This window comes from Leiobunum rupestre, chromosome 6 (genome assembly GCF_980474605.1).
Source record: "Leiobunum rupestre chromosome 6, qqLeiRupe1.1.hap1, whole genome shotgun sequence".
Lineage (NCBI taxonomy): Eukaryota > Metazoa > Arthropoda > Arachnida > Opiliones > Sclerosomatidae > Leiobunum > Leiobunum rupestre.
Window position 1 is genome coordinate 31785295 of NC_143389.1, and position 14643 is coordinate 31799937.

The 14643-nt window shown below is 35.7% G+C and overlaps 1 protein-coding gene across 1 annotated transcript in view; it reads left to right on the forward strand.

Moving 5' to 3' along the window:
* dysf (neuronal PAS domain protein dysfusion) overlaps nucleotides 1-14643 on the forward strand; it is a 103137-nt gene that overhangs the window by 69384 nt on the left and 19110 nt on the right. Inside the window, exon 4 of the mRNA XM_090179339.1 lies at nucleotides 2820-2909. Coding sequence (XP_090035465.1) covers nucleotides 2820-2909 — 90 coding nt within the window. The remainder of the gene's footprint in view (nucleotides 1-2819; nucleotides 2910-14643) is intronic.

The window sequence follows — 14643 nt, forward strand, 5'->3', positions numbered from 1 at the left end:
CATCCATTTTGTTGATTGCAAAAGATACTACACTAATTAGATATTAGACAAACAACGAAGAAGCTTATTAAGTTTAAAAAAAATATATATAATTCATCTATTTTGTTGTTGCGAAAAGATACTGCACTTTTATCTTAGCCAAACAACGATAATGCTTATTATTTAAGTTTAAACAAAACCCATTTTTCGATACAAAATCACCTATTTTGCACAAAAGACAATAATTTAGAGGTGATAGTCTACACAAGTGTTTCATTTCAGTGTTTCAAAAATTTTATTACAGATTTACACAAAACCGCAAAGAAATAATAAACGAGTTTCAATAAAATACGACACATGCGCAGTTAGAACAAAAAGCAGACGAGATAGGTATATATAGTCATACATCACCGTGACCTCGGTGACCTATGACGTCAGTTTAGTTATTTTTAAAGCCGGTAGATGGTGGTGCGGTTATTGAAACTCGCGTACTGAAGTATTGCTAAAATTTATACTTTATTGGAAATATCTATTGTTAGTTATCGCGTCAGAACTAAACATAAATAGATTTCTAGTTTACTAACATTAATCCTACACCAGCAAGGCCTCCTAAGTAAAAATATCCTACCCATCGAAATTTAAAAACAGCATATCTGGATTAACAATAACTGGATAAAAGCGATAAAATTTCCATGTCCCAATTCAAATCGGACGATGATTTAAATTTTCCCAATAAATCCATAATTGTCGTAATTTTCGGATCGTGGACAATTTTCCGCTAAAATTGGATCTCTCTCGAAGAAAAAACTGTAATCCTCCAACTGCTAAACAACTTAGTGGCATAGATGAAATATCCGAGGAACGAATTGAAGTCCGCGCGAATCTTTTGATATGACGAGGCCACCTTTGTAGACAGTATATATATGGATAAAAATTTAAACAGGCGGCGCCAGACGGTCTGAATTTTCCATTTTTACAACTTTTTTTAAACCGTAGCTTTCTCTTTTATGCGGATTTTTTTGGGGGAATCTAGAGCTCGCGTTGTTACTTGGAACCTCTTTGGTATTGTAGTTATACAGTCTTTTAACTTTAGATAGGACAGTCCGTTTATCGTTGCCATTTTTTTAGGTGTTTTCTCCCCGTTCCTCCTCATTATTGCGCTGGTACCCTATAAGTCCTACCTGGCTCCGAATTGTAGTCATTTTATTTTTTGTACGCGTATTATTTCTTTGGTTCTCGCGTACATACGATAATAAATCTGATTTTTATTGAGCCGCTCTTTACCAGTCGTTATAAGCCGTAAATTGCATTTCGGGAAAAAAGAATATATCAGAAAAGAATATATATATATACCCTTCTATTATGGTGATATAAGAAATAGGATCTTTTAGAACCGGGATATCTTGGCCGTTGAATATAAACGGAGAACGTAAAAGCCTTGTAAAAAAGGCTACTTTGGTGGATTATTGTGGAATGTGTCTCCATCTATATTTTGAAAATGGATTCGTTATTTGAAAATCATTGAACACTTTTTTCACGCGATTTGAAAATATTATAAAAGAAATATAATAACTGGAAAACCTGTATTTATCGTGGAATTAATTTGTCGACATAAAAGATAGGGAATTATCAGGGAAATTAACATGATTTAGTTAAAAATCAGGGAAATTATAAATGTTTCAGTAAACAATCAGGGAAATTAGTATGATTTAGTAAAAAATTAGGGAATTTGGGAAAATTTATAAGGGTTCAGACAGTTTGCACTAAAGACTACAAATTATCATTAATATAGTTTTCTTATGAAATATTTGACTTTATTACTTTTCTTAAATATAGTATTATGGAACGAATTTAGTCTAAAAGTTTGGTTAAGTTAGGAATGACTAGGTAAGTGTCTGCGTCGTAATAAGATAAAACCTTAGTTTTAAATTGAAATTATCTTAAAATGTTGGGTGCTCTTGCACGTGGAAAAATCAGGGAAATTGGTTTGCCCATAGTTGTATGAACACTAACTTAAATATGATACGGGCCTTTAATTGTTCATACGGTTTTAACCTTTAAAGGAAGTATGAAAATCGTCTATTAACGCGCGCTACTTTTTCGTAACGTATCTAACACCAATCAGCTCTAGTTTTTGTTAAACCTAGCTGTTGATTTGGCATAAGTATGAAAATTCCGTTCATTCTCTTTTGAGAAAATTTTCAAATTACTTCATATGCGAAATATTAATATTAACACTACAATGCGTAAGGTAATAATTTTGGTAATTCACTATAATCAGAAGTAGTAATATATCTCTTACGAGAAAAGTAAGGTTTTAAGCTGGTTTCAATGGCCGCGGTGCACGGCTAAATCTTTAACACGTGTATTACACTCCGAATAACGGTGTGAAATGTAAAAATTACTTTAAGTCATTTTATTTTTGTGAAATAAATCAACGGGAACAAACAAAAAACATTAGCAGACTTCTGCTAATAGTTTCATATCTTTATTTTGCTTGGGAGTAAAGTTAAATGTTTCAAGCGAATAATATTAGCAGTAACGAGAGAGGAGCGGACAAAACATTTCGAAATAAGTTCTATAAAATTCTAGTCGGAATCCTATAGTAAAAGAAACCCCAATTTCAGCCAAATTTATTATACATTAAGTGGTTTTCTACAGACATTGAAAAATCCTAGAAATTAGAGGCTTTTTTTCTATTCTCCAGGTTACAGAAAACCCCAGACTTTTATAGCATGTCTATATAAATATAATAAATGTCTAGAAAGTGATTTACGAAATCGTGTTTTTAAATGGTATTAATCAGATAACTAAAGTTGTAAACTTTGTTTCCGTTTCAGGCGCTCAGTGGCTTCTTGATGATGATGACTCAGAATGGCAAACTACTTTACATCTCGGACAACGCAGCCGAGTACTTGGGTCATTCCATGGTGAGCTTCAATTCCTTTTTCATTATTCCCACTATACTATCCCTTCATCCCAGCTGATATTTCCGAACAGCGCAGGTGCGTTTTACGTCACAAGATGTCGAGTTGTCATCGTAGCGCCTGCTGTATTTTCCGGTCCCTCTCGCTAGGCAGCTTGTGACGTCAAGAGCGCGGCTTATTCCATCCCCAAATTGTTTCCCCTTAAGCGTATAAGCCAACCTTACAGTGCAAAAAGCTGTTCGATGTACCTTTGGGGCTCCCCCATCCGCAAAATCAACACACAAACTGGAGCACATCATCGTGCAAGAGGGTTAGGGTGAAAAAAGAAGCTGACTGTCAAAGTGTACTTTCCATAAACGCGTATCTTTACCGGGATATGCGCGCTTGTTTTTGAAGTGGCTTGGCAGGCAAGATCCTTGTTTCAAGGACGCGCATCGAGTGACCTCTAAGGGTCATTTCAATATTGGCAGCAATAATAAAAACTAAGACCTCGCAGCTGCTTCGGGCAAAGGCCCATTTGTTGAACAGAAAGAGCTGCTCTTTCGAGAGGCGAAATTTATCAGTTAGGATAGACTGATTCGCAAATTGCTTACAGGAAAACCAACATTTACACTCTTCCGAGGTGGTAAAATCCAGGTGGAAAATAGTGAAATAGTGAAATTGAAAAAAATGGGAGATATTCTGAAACCGATTAAAGAATTAGTAATCATACTTGTATTTTGACTATTTTAGTTGTATTCGTGCTAATTGGAATATAATGTTACGGCTCTAAAATAAATAGTTTGAAAATTTCAACCTGGCTATAGTTGTTTTAAGCTTTTTACACTGAATATCGCCTTATTACCCACTATTAACCAATTTTACATAATTTGCCACTGACCTGGACTTCTACAGGGTGTTTCAAAAGGTTATGCGAAAATGTTAAAGAGCTGTAGGGGTGAGTTGAGAAGTTGAAGCAGCAGGGACTTTAAATACTGTTTGTTACCATTTTACTCTGGTTACCTCGATTTGTTTACAAAGTCCTTTTTTACCTATCACACGAACCCAAACCTTAATGTTCGCGTTTCCCTGCTGCTTGGTTTTGCGCTTGTTGCAGCGTACTTCCAGGGGCTAGTAGGCCATACTTTGAAGCTCTCTAGCGCTCTTTTAACTTATCGTAGGAAAATGGGGGAAAAAACAGGCATACTTCTCAACTCACCCTCTACAACTCCTTAAAATTTTTGCATAAACTTTTGAAACACCCTGTATAGAAAAATGTGACTTTTTGTCAACAATTTAAACCTTTTGGAATTATAATGATTTATTATTAACCCTATTTTAAGCGAGGGACCGGACACTGTGAAATTCTGAACAGCCCCTCCGAAAATTTACATAGTCTGATCTCCTTTGACGAATTTCTGGATAGGCTACTACCAATTAATTGGATTTATTCAATCTTTTGAAAGAGTGTTCTAAAGACCGTGACACGCGGATTTTAAGGGACCTGTCTTCGTCGATGAGGGCCTTATAGAATATCTGTCGCCAAATGGAGAATGAAATCCGGAGAATTTGACGCGCTACATTCTTTTCGAATGATATGGGAGGGGGAGAGACGGAGTGAGAAACACGATGTCGTGATCAGGAGCGATTTCACGCAGTCTGTCGCGAGCGGATTGAGTTTCCAATCACCCTTCGCTCTTTTTCACTCTCAGTTACCTTGCTCCATTGACTAGGGTGATTTCTTAAGACACCACCCCAGTTTCTACACGACGTCTTGTCTCTACGGAAGGGGTAGAGTTCTCGGAAACAGATCCTACATCTGTCTGCTTATAAGTGACACGTAAAGATTCGGACATTAAATTTTCCAAACTATCGTTCTCGTTTTCTTTCCTTTTCATTTATAAACGGTACCTGGAATGCTTATCGCGGCAGATTTTCGTCTCGATGTGGCTGACGGTTTTTTTGACGTCACTATTTTAACTTATCAAACAACAACGTGAGAGGAGAGCGTGCGCAAAGGGTTTTTTTATCTCGAAGGCGGGACCAAAGCCGTCAGAGTGATATTACCATACGCGATACGGCAGGAAAAGCATTCCCAATAGAGGTATGGATTCCTGACGATACCAATGGTTCTTTCATTGAATTTAAAAATGGTCGACAAAAGATTTCACCTTCTTTCATGCAAATGCAATAGTCCATCGTTAGAGTAATTTTCTTTCGTGTAAATTCCAATACGCATCGATTGATTCTAGTGTCTTTCATGCAAATGGAAATACTCATCGATGACCATAACCTTTTTAAGCATCTTGAGCTACTTTACTACAAACGCAAACACCCATTGATGGACGTAAACTTTTATTGAGATTCGAATTCTAAACGATGGCGATTCTTTCAAGAAAATGCAATTATCCGTCGATGGGCCTAAGCTTCATTCATGAAAATGCAAATATCAATCGATGGCTGTAAGCTTCATTCATGGAAATGCAAATATCAATCGATGGCTGTAAGCTTCATTCATGAAAATGCAAATATCAATCGATGGCTGTAAGCTTCATTCATGAAAATGCAAATATCAATCGATGGCTGTAAGCTTCATTCATGAAAATGCAAATATCAATCGATGGCGTTAAGCTTCATTGATGAAAATGCAAATATCAATCGATGGATGTAAGCTTCATTGATGAAAATGCAAATATCAATCGATGGCTGTAAGCTTCATTCATGGAAATGTAAATATCAATCGATGGCTGTAAGCTTCATTCATGAAAATGCAAATATCAATCGATGGCTGTAAGCTTCATTCATGAAAATGCAAATATCAATCGATGGCTGTAAGCTTCATTCATGGAAATGTAAATATCAATCGATGGTCATAATGCAATTATCAATCGATGGACATAAGCTTCTTTCTCGCAAATGCAATTACAACTTCTTATGGTATGGTTCTTACGCTTCTTGAAAACGTGGTTTGAAATCCGAATTTCCCCATTTTATTACGTATAGCTACGACTCGATTATCCGCGAACATTAAAAGTTATTGGCAGCCCCTATAACAGGCCTGAGAAGAATTGTATACGAATTATCCAACGAGGCAATTTAAAGGCACGGTTTCGGAGGCAAACCGGAACAGCGTTGTTTGCGATTTGGTGGCCCGAGGGCCCGATCGTGAGATCCCATCATCTTTGTTGTTATTATTCTCGGAACAAATGCTGCCTCCTGATTTCGTACATTTCCGATCGGTTCCTTGGAAAGATAAAATTGACGAATTATTCGACGAAGGGCCAGACATTTCATTTTCGATTTCACTTTCACTGGATGGTTTTTGGGAGTAGTGTGTTATTGCGGGATGCATTTCTGTTTTCTCTATAAATCGTAATGGACAGCTGAAAATGTCGATTGGTTAAATTGTCTCATGGCGCCAACCATTCTTCATTCATTTGGAACGAATAAACGCATTTAGAATATAATTGTACGATACATTTGGGAAATAGCTAGTTAGATTTCACGAGATTATACAATCCGTATGGTATAAAGACCATGAAATAAAATTCGACTTCATTTTATGATTCAATCTCGTTAACAGTTCAGGACATTTAAATTATTATAAGCGGGATTATTATTTTTTTTATAAAAAAATTAAAATAATTTATTTAATTTAAATTATTTCATTTTTTATTGATATTAATACATTTCATGACCATTTTTTCTTGGTAAATGGATTAATAATATTCATTCTTGAAAACGATAATAAAAATATGAATTAAAATTAAATTTGATTACTACTTGTAATTGGGTTTGCTTTGAATTGGCTTTCCTACAAAAGCTATTGGCACATTTCACGAATACATTAAATGTTATTTAAATTAATATTTCCTCTCCGCGAGCGTTAAGACTTTGCAATTTCTTCTGTGCGAGCGTGACAACTTTACAGTTTCCTCTGTGCCAGCCCTTGAGGTTTCATCTCTGCGTGCGTAAAGTATTTATAGTTTCTTCTGTGTGAGCCTAAAAACTTTACAGTTTCCTCTGTGTGAGCCTAAACTCTTTACAGTTTCTTGGGGTTTCATCTCCGCGTGCGTAAAGTCTTTACAGTTTCCTCTTGTGAGCCTAAAAACTTTACAGTTTCCTTTGTGCGAGCCCTTGGGGTTTCATCTCCGCGTGCGTAAAGTATTTACAGTTTCCTCTGGGTGAGCCTAAAATTTCTTCTCCGCTAGCGAAAAACTTCTTTACTTTTTATAGCGTAGTACACGCCATCTATAAAGTGAAATCGGTATTAAAGCGAGCAGAGCTTACGCTAATACGCGTATAACAAAATGTCTCGGTATAACAGAGGGCCAATAAATGTCGATAAGCGGCATGTGTGGGATGTAATAACTTTATTTTTTCCTCGGACGTTTTCGTTATTATGATCCCGCATTTTCTTCGGAAGAAGTGAAACCCGTGCCAAAATTATCCTTGGCTAGTTCAAATAGGTACTTTACGGAGTACGCCCAATCCCTCATTGTTACCTCCACCTTTCTCCCACTCGCACTCCTCGCCTCTAATCAAACGTTTAATAATCGTACCTGAAACAAGTGGCCCAAGGCAAAATATAGTCCGGCGCTTAAATCGCCATCTACAATCGAGAAATTTAACATCTTCAAAAAAAGCGCTTTAATAATATATTAAAATTTATTTGAATTCGTTAATTTTATATTACTTTAAGTCTTAATTTTAATTTAAAATTACGCTTATAAGTTTTACCTCTAGCTCAACTAGATAGGGTTCCATTTTCCTAAATCTGAAAACGACAAAATGAAACGAAAAACCTTCTTTTCTCATTCTATACCATGGGGGCTAGTTGGTAGCTATCAAAGGTCCACTCTTCCTTTAGAAACGGTGTCATGTAAAACGAAAATTATTAAATTGGTCCCTTTTATCAGAGTATAATTTTAGGCGCCATCTATAATGCGCTGAACAAAAAAAATAGAAAATAAAAATGCAGATATCCGTCCCACTTGAAAGCGGGTGGAAGATGTGGGAAGGGGGGGGCGCCGATATTAAATCGTGATTCGTCCAAAGATATATTTATTTTTCCGAAGCCGATCCCTCCCTTATATAGTCGTGGCAAGTGTGTCTAAATTTCACCCTCGCATTTTTCGATTCCGATCTTAGCCCGGGTATTACATGATTAGCTCCCACAGCTTTTTCTAGATGTACGCCTTTCTTCCCCTTTACGCGCAAATATTTCGGGTTCGAACTGCGGAGACTGAGTGCTTGGAAACTAATAAATTTCTATTGGTTATGGTTTTTAATTTTGTAGAAATTAATGGTACTTCTTGGACCGAAAGCGTCTTTCGTGAAAATGCCGTTGTACATTTACGACCGAATGCGTTTTTCGTGGAAATTCAATTGTACATGTACGACCGTAAGCGTCTTTCGTGCAAATGCAACTGTACAACTATGATCGAATGGGTTTTTCATGCAAATGCAGCTGTACAACTATGATCGAATGCGTTTTTCGTGCAAATGCAGCTGTACAACTGTGATCGAATGCGTTTTTCGTGCAAATGCAGCTGTACAACTGTGATCGAATGCGTTTTTCGTGCAAATGCAGCTGTACAACTATGATCGAATGAGTCTTTCATGCAAATGCAGTTTTACAACTTTGATCGAATGGGGTTTTCATGCAAATGCAGCTGTACAAATATGATTGAATGGGTTTTTCATGCAAATGCAGCTGTACAACTATGATGGAATGAGTCTTTCGTGCAAATGCAGCTGTACAACTTTGATCGAATGGGGTTTTCATGCAAATGCAGCTGTACAAATATGATTGAATGGGTTTTTCATGCAAATGCAGCTGTACAACTATGATGGAATGAGTCTTTCGTGCAAATGCAGCTGTACAACTATGATCGAATGCGTTTTTCTTGAAAATGGAGTTGTAAAACTATGATCGAAAGCATATTTCCAGTGGATGACCTTACACTTCACAATTCAAACTCGAATCGATGAGCCTAAGCTATTTTTTTAATGAAAATGCAAATGCACAACGATGCCCATAAGACAACTTTTTTTCGCATTTTCATTTTGAAAACCCATCCGAACCATGTTCGAGATGATCCAAAGGAGGGCCAGTCGACATACCTTCCCCGTCAGCCACATTGCTACGTTGTACAAATAAACCCTCAAATTATATTCATAAAACAAGATCGAGGGGTGTTTTACCACTCCAGAAAATGCTTCATTTACAAAAGTGGGAGGGGGCGGAAGAACGTCGGACATTTGTCAGATATTAAACATAACATTTTCCTCTTACGGAACGATCAATGCATTTTGTGGCGGGGGGGGGGGGTAGTAAGGAAGCATATATAGATAGTTTATTAGCGCTAACCCCCTTTTTGTGGTCACGAAAAACACCACCTACTTATTAAAAAGATCTCTATGAGAAGGCGAAGATATTTCTAGAACAACCGAGAAAGTAGCTCGCTCTCTCTCTCTCTCTCTCTCTCTCTCTCTCTCTCTCTCTCTCTCTTCTGCTCTCAATCAAGAATTTACTTAGGTTACTGAGAACGTACGTGTCTACCAGTTTGCTGAAAACTGAAATTGACATTGACCAACAACTTGTTTAAAAATATTTGTTTATCGACACAATAATTCTGAATCTATTAAGCATTTTTAGGATTAATTTAATTAAATCGTTAAATTCAGCTGTCGTTATAGATGCACGAACTAAATAAAATTTAAATTTACCGTAACTAATTATAAAAGAAAGTTAAATTAAATCATTCATACCAGGTGGCCGTTTTAAGGGAAAAGCAGGTATCTGTAAAAATAGTTGTTTTAAAAATTATTTAAATCTTTGAAAAATAGTATTACGCAATCCTTTTTAAAAGTGATAAATTTGAAACTATTTGGCACAATTTTTTATACTTCTTAAAGTATAAATGAATGTTAAAATGCTCTTTCTAAAAATTCCAAAATAAATTTAAATTCGCCTGAGTCGATTTAATTGGTTTTGTAACTTAGGTAATAGATCACGCTATCCGGCCTCTTACGTTCTCGATAACCTAATTACGTTCTCTGTGCCCCCCTTTCTGCTGATGGTCATGAGAATCGCCGCCTCCTTATAAAAGAGCTGTTCTCCAACAGGGGCGAAAGTAGCCCTCGATTTGTACTCTCGGTGTATTGAAGGTTCGCTCCGATATCTTCTGACGATTTGATTAGTGGTTTTGCAGCAGAAACAATTAGTTTTTTTATCCCCGCGCGCTCTCGTCAGCGGAGTATTACTAGTCTAGTCTTCTTCTTCTTAATAATCTCTCTTCTCGGCTGCGGTACACTTTCTTCTCTGGCATAGCCCGGAGAACTTTGGAACACCCGTTCTTTCTGCCGAGATTGCCAAAACGGGGGGGGGCATGGAATCAATTGGGGGAGGGTAATTGCCGATTCCGGGTTTGTGACCTACACAGCCAACCATCTTTGCTAGCCCCCCCCCCGGTCTTCCCCCCTCTTCTTATACTTTATTCCCATGCTTTCGTTATTAGACGAATCTCTCCTGCTGACCCCCTGCCAAAAAAAGTAAGACTAATTAAAAAAAATGTCTTTCGTACCCGGTATAGACTTATTATTAACTTTCATTTTTTTTTTTCAAAGTTTTTTTTTTAAATATTTTTCAAACGGAAAATTGGAATAATTTATTGACGTATTTTTAAGGTCGACATTTTCTATTATGTTTTTCTGTGAATTTGGTTTGGAACAGTAAGCGCGGTATCTCATTGGTTTCCTAAAAGTGACGTCTTCCAACGCGATTGGAGCGTGTTTCGGTGACATTTTTTCTTTCCCTTCGCAAATTATCTCAAGATAATTCTTCTTAAGTTAAAATAAATACATTATTGATATTATCGAGATAGATAATGTATTCCGGTACCTAAGAATTTGACAGGGTTCGTACTGAACATGGATATCCTGGATAAGTCGGGGATTTAAATAATATCGTAAAAAAGTCAGGGATAAGTCGGGGATTTAAATAATATCGTAAAAAAGTCAGGGATAAGTCAGGGATTTAAATAATATCGTAAAAAAGTCAGGGATAAGTCGGGGATTTAAATAATATCGTAAAAAAGTCAGGAATAAGTCAGGGATTTAAATAATATCGTAAAAAAGTCAGGGATAAGTCGGGGATTTAAATAATATCGTAAAAAAGTCAGGAATAAGTCAGGGATTTAAATAATATCGTAAAAAAGTCAGGGATAAGTCGGGGATTTAAATAATATCGTAAAAAAGTCAGAGATCAGTCAGGGATTTAAATAATATCGTAAAAAAGTCAGGGATAAGTCGGGGATTTAAATAATATCGTAAAAAAGTCAGGAATAAGTCAGGGATTTAAATAGTATCGTAAAAAGTCAGGGATAAGTCGGGGATTTAAATAATATCGTAAAAAAGTCAGGGATCAGTCAGGGATTTAAATAATATCGTAAAAAAGTCAGGGATAAGTCGGGGATTTAAATAATATCGTAAAAAAGTCAGGAATAAGTCAGGGATTTAAATAATATCGTAAAAAGTCAGGGATAAGTCGGGGATTTAAATAATATCGTAAAAAAGTCAGGAATAAGTCAGGGATTTAAATAATATCGTAAAAAAGTCAGGAATAAGTCAGGGATTTAAATAATATCGTAAAAAAGTCAGGGATAAGTCGGGGATTTAAATAATATCGTAAAAAAGTCAGGGATAAGTCGGGGATTTAAATAATATCGTAAAAAAGTCAGGGATCAGTCAGGGATTTAAATAATATCGTAAAAAAGTCAGGGATAAGTCGGGGATTTAAATAATATCGTAAAAAAGTCAGGGATCAGTCAGGGATTTAAATAATATCGTAAAAAAGTCAGGGATAAGTCGGGGATTTAAATAATATCGTAAAAAAGTCAGGAATAAGTCAGGGATTTAAATAATATCGTAAAAAGTCAGGGATAAGTCGGGGATTTAAATAATATCGTAAAAAAGTCAGGAATAAGTCAGGGATTTAAATAATATCGTAAAAAAGTCAGGAATAAGTCAGGGATTTAAATAATATCGTAAAAAAGTCAGGGATAAGTCGGGGATTTAAATAATATCGTAAAAAAGTCAGGAATAAGTCAGGGATTTAAATAATATCGTAAAAAAGTCAGGGATAAGTCGGGGATTTAAATAATATCGTAAAAAAGTCAGGGATCAGTCAGGGATTTAAATAATATCGTAAAAACGTCAGGGATAAGTCGGGGATTTAAATAATATCGTAAAAAGTCAGGGATAAGTCGGGGATTTAAATAATATCGTAAAAAAGTCAGGGATCAGTCAGGGATTTAAATAATATCGTAAAAAAGTCAGGGATAAGTCGGGGATTTAAATAATATCGTAAAAAAGTCAGGGATAAGTCGGGGATTTAAATAATATCGTAAAAAAGTCAGGGATAAGTCAGGAATTTTCTTAGTCAACAAACTTTGCATCGCAGAGAAAATGAAGTATCTTCTCTTGCGTGCTCGTGGCTGGCACCTTTTCCCGAGAGAGAGACCTCCCTTGCTCTTATAAAATATAATTCAGTTTGTGATATTCAATAAATATTGTTTATCTTTGTACCAATACCTATGAAATGATGAAATTTTGCAGGGATATTACCAAAAAGGTCAGGGATATAATTGCCAAAAATTAATCAGGGATAACCTGGATAAGTCAGTATTTTGAAATACGAAAATTTCGTACGATCTCTGTTTGAGACTGCATCCGCGTTTTAACCCTAGAAAAACCAACCTCTCGTTTATTCAACTTTATTGTTCTTAGTGCTCGGCAGTCGATTAATTTTTATCCATGAATAAAATAAGCTCGGCGATATTTAATTAATATTTATTTAAATAACCAATAGTTGAATAAAAATTGTAAAATGTTTAAATAATCGAAAGTGAATAAGCCTATTATTTAAATAAAACAAACAATTATTTAAATAAATACCACTTTTATTCAAATAAATGCTTGGTTGCGTAAAAAACATAATTAAATAAGTTAAAATGATATTCTTTTTACCGACGTTTTTTAAATAAATCGGAAAATTTGTGGATAATGAATAAACAATTCCGAACACTAATTGTTCTAGTGAAACGCGCGTTGATAAGGGTTGGTTTTTACTAGAAAAAAAAAGGAATGATATATTTCTTTACGTCGACACTCGCCGTCGCTGCGTTTTTGCCCTAGTGAAAACCAGCCTTTATTTCTGGCTTGCACACCCAGGCTTTATGCATTAATACTTCCAAGCGAATTGCTGAATCGGTTTTATTATATTTTTGTTTAAGAGATAAATATCACAATTTACATACTTAACAACTCAAGCTCGGAACTACAAATCATCGTGTTAATTTACGTTGAAAAATCCTCTGTTCGGTCTTATGTTATATTATTATTATTGAGAAACTAGATTACAAATGAAATTCTACTCTATACTGGACCGAAAACGTCACATTTTTTAGTATCTTGGTCAACTTTGTACCAAAAGAATAACATTAGAGGTTGAGCCCGCGCAATAAATCATGTAGGAAAAACGTATGGGATTGTAGATAGTAGTTTTATTGTACACAGGCCTACATGTTATCCGTAGCCGTTTTTTTGTGCGTACCCTTAACTTTACAAAAACAATCAATAGAAATTCTATATAAATTGAATCAAATTCGTATAGAAAAAATGTAAAGTTACTCAAATTTCTATGGAAGCTTTAGAATTTTGGCTAATTGCTAAAGTACTCTACATAATATAGAAAACCGTGTAACCACTTTCTATAGATTTATTTATGATATTATAGAAACTGTATAGACATTCTTTATAAAGGCAGTAAGAAAACGTTGTAAAATTACTGAAATATTTCTCGTGAACACCCTCGACTCGTAAATTTCGTGATTTATGCTAAATATCCGAAACGACTGTTTTCAAAAGTATATTTATTTATCAATTTGGCGGCCAAAAGTCTTTAAACAATACCCTTCGCAAATTTAGAGTTATTATTGTAAAAAACGCCTTTTCTTCGGTATGGTAATGCATTATTACAGCGATATATCAATTTTTATTTATGTAGGACGTTTAAATCAATATATTTTCCCGCTGAAGGTTACTCGGAAAATTAGAAACGATCTTTGTATACTCGAAAACACCTCGTCGTCACCAATACCGTCTGCACGTTAATTTATAGCCCTAAAAACTTCTCGAAAATTATTATTATCTTCGATTATAGCGAGTTTTCACCGCATTCCTTTGATTTAGCGTGTTTATAACATTTTTTGTTGGAAAATATATATTTTAGCTTGCAATCGTGTTTTAAGAAAGGCGTCGGCCGTAAGCTTTGTTCGCGGCTCTGGGCTTCGAAGACGTTTGTTGCGATCGTGGCTTTTGGGATGAATATGGATCTACGAAAATGACCAAATCGTGTGGTATCTTCTCAACGCGACGTTTTACCCCGCTGCTTTGGAATGCCGCGAATTCAATATCGTTTTGACTTTTCAACCTTCTCATGACTCTCTCACTTTTATGTAACTTCTTTCATCCTTTCACGCGTTAAAAAGTACGTGATATAGCTTCTGCGTTTTTCGTACTTCTCGATTATCTTCATTCGTTTTCGGAATGGTGTCCCGCTAACGATGGATTCGTGCTTTATCATCTTTGGCCGGTGTCCACATAATAGACATTTTTCGCCACGAACTTTTTTAGGTTACTGAGAAGGTACGAGTCGACCCGAAATAACTGGGAACGAGTAACTTGGCATTGG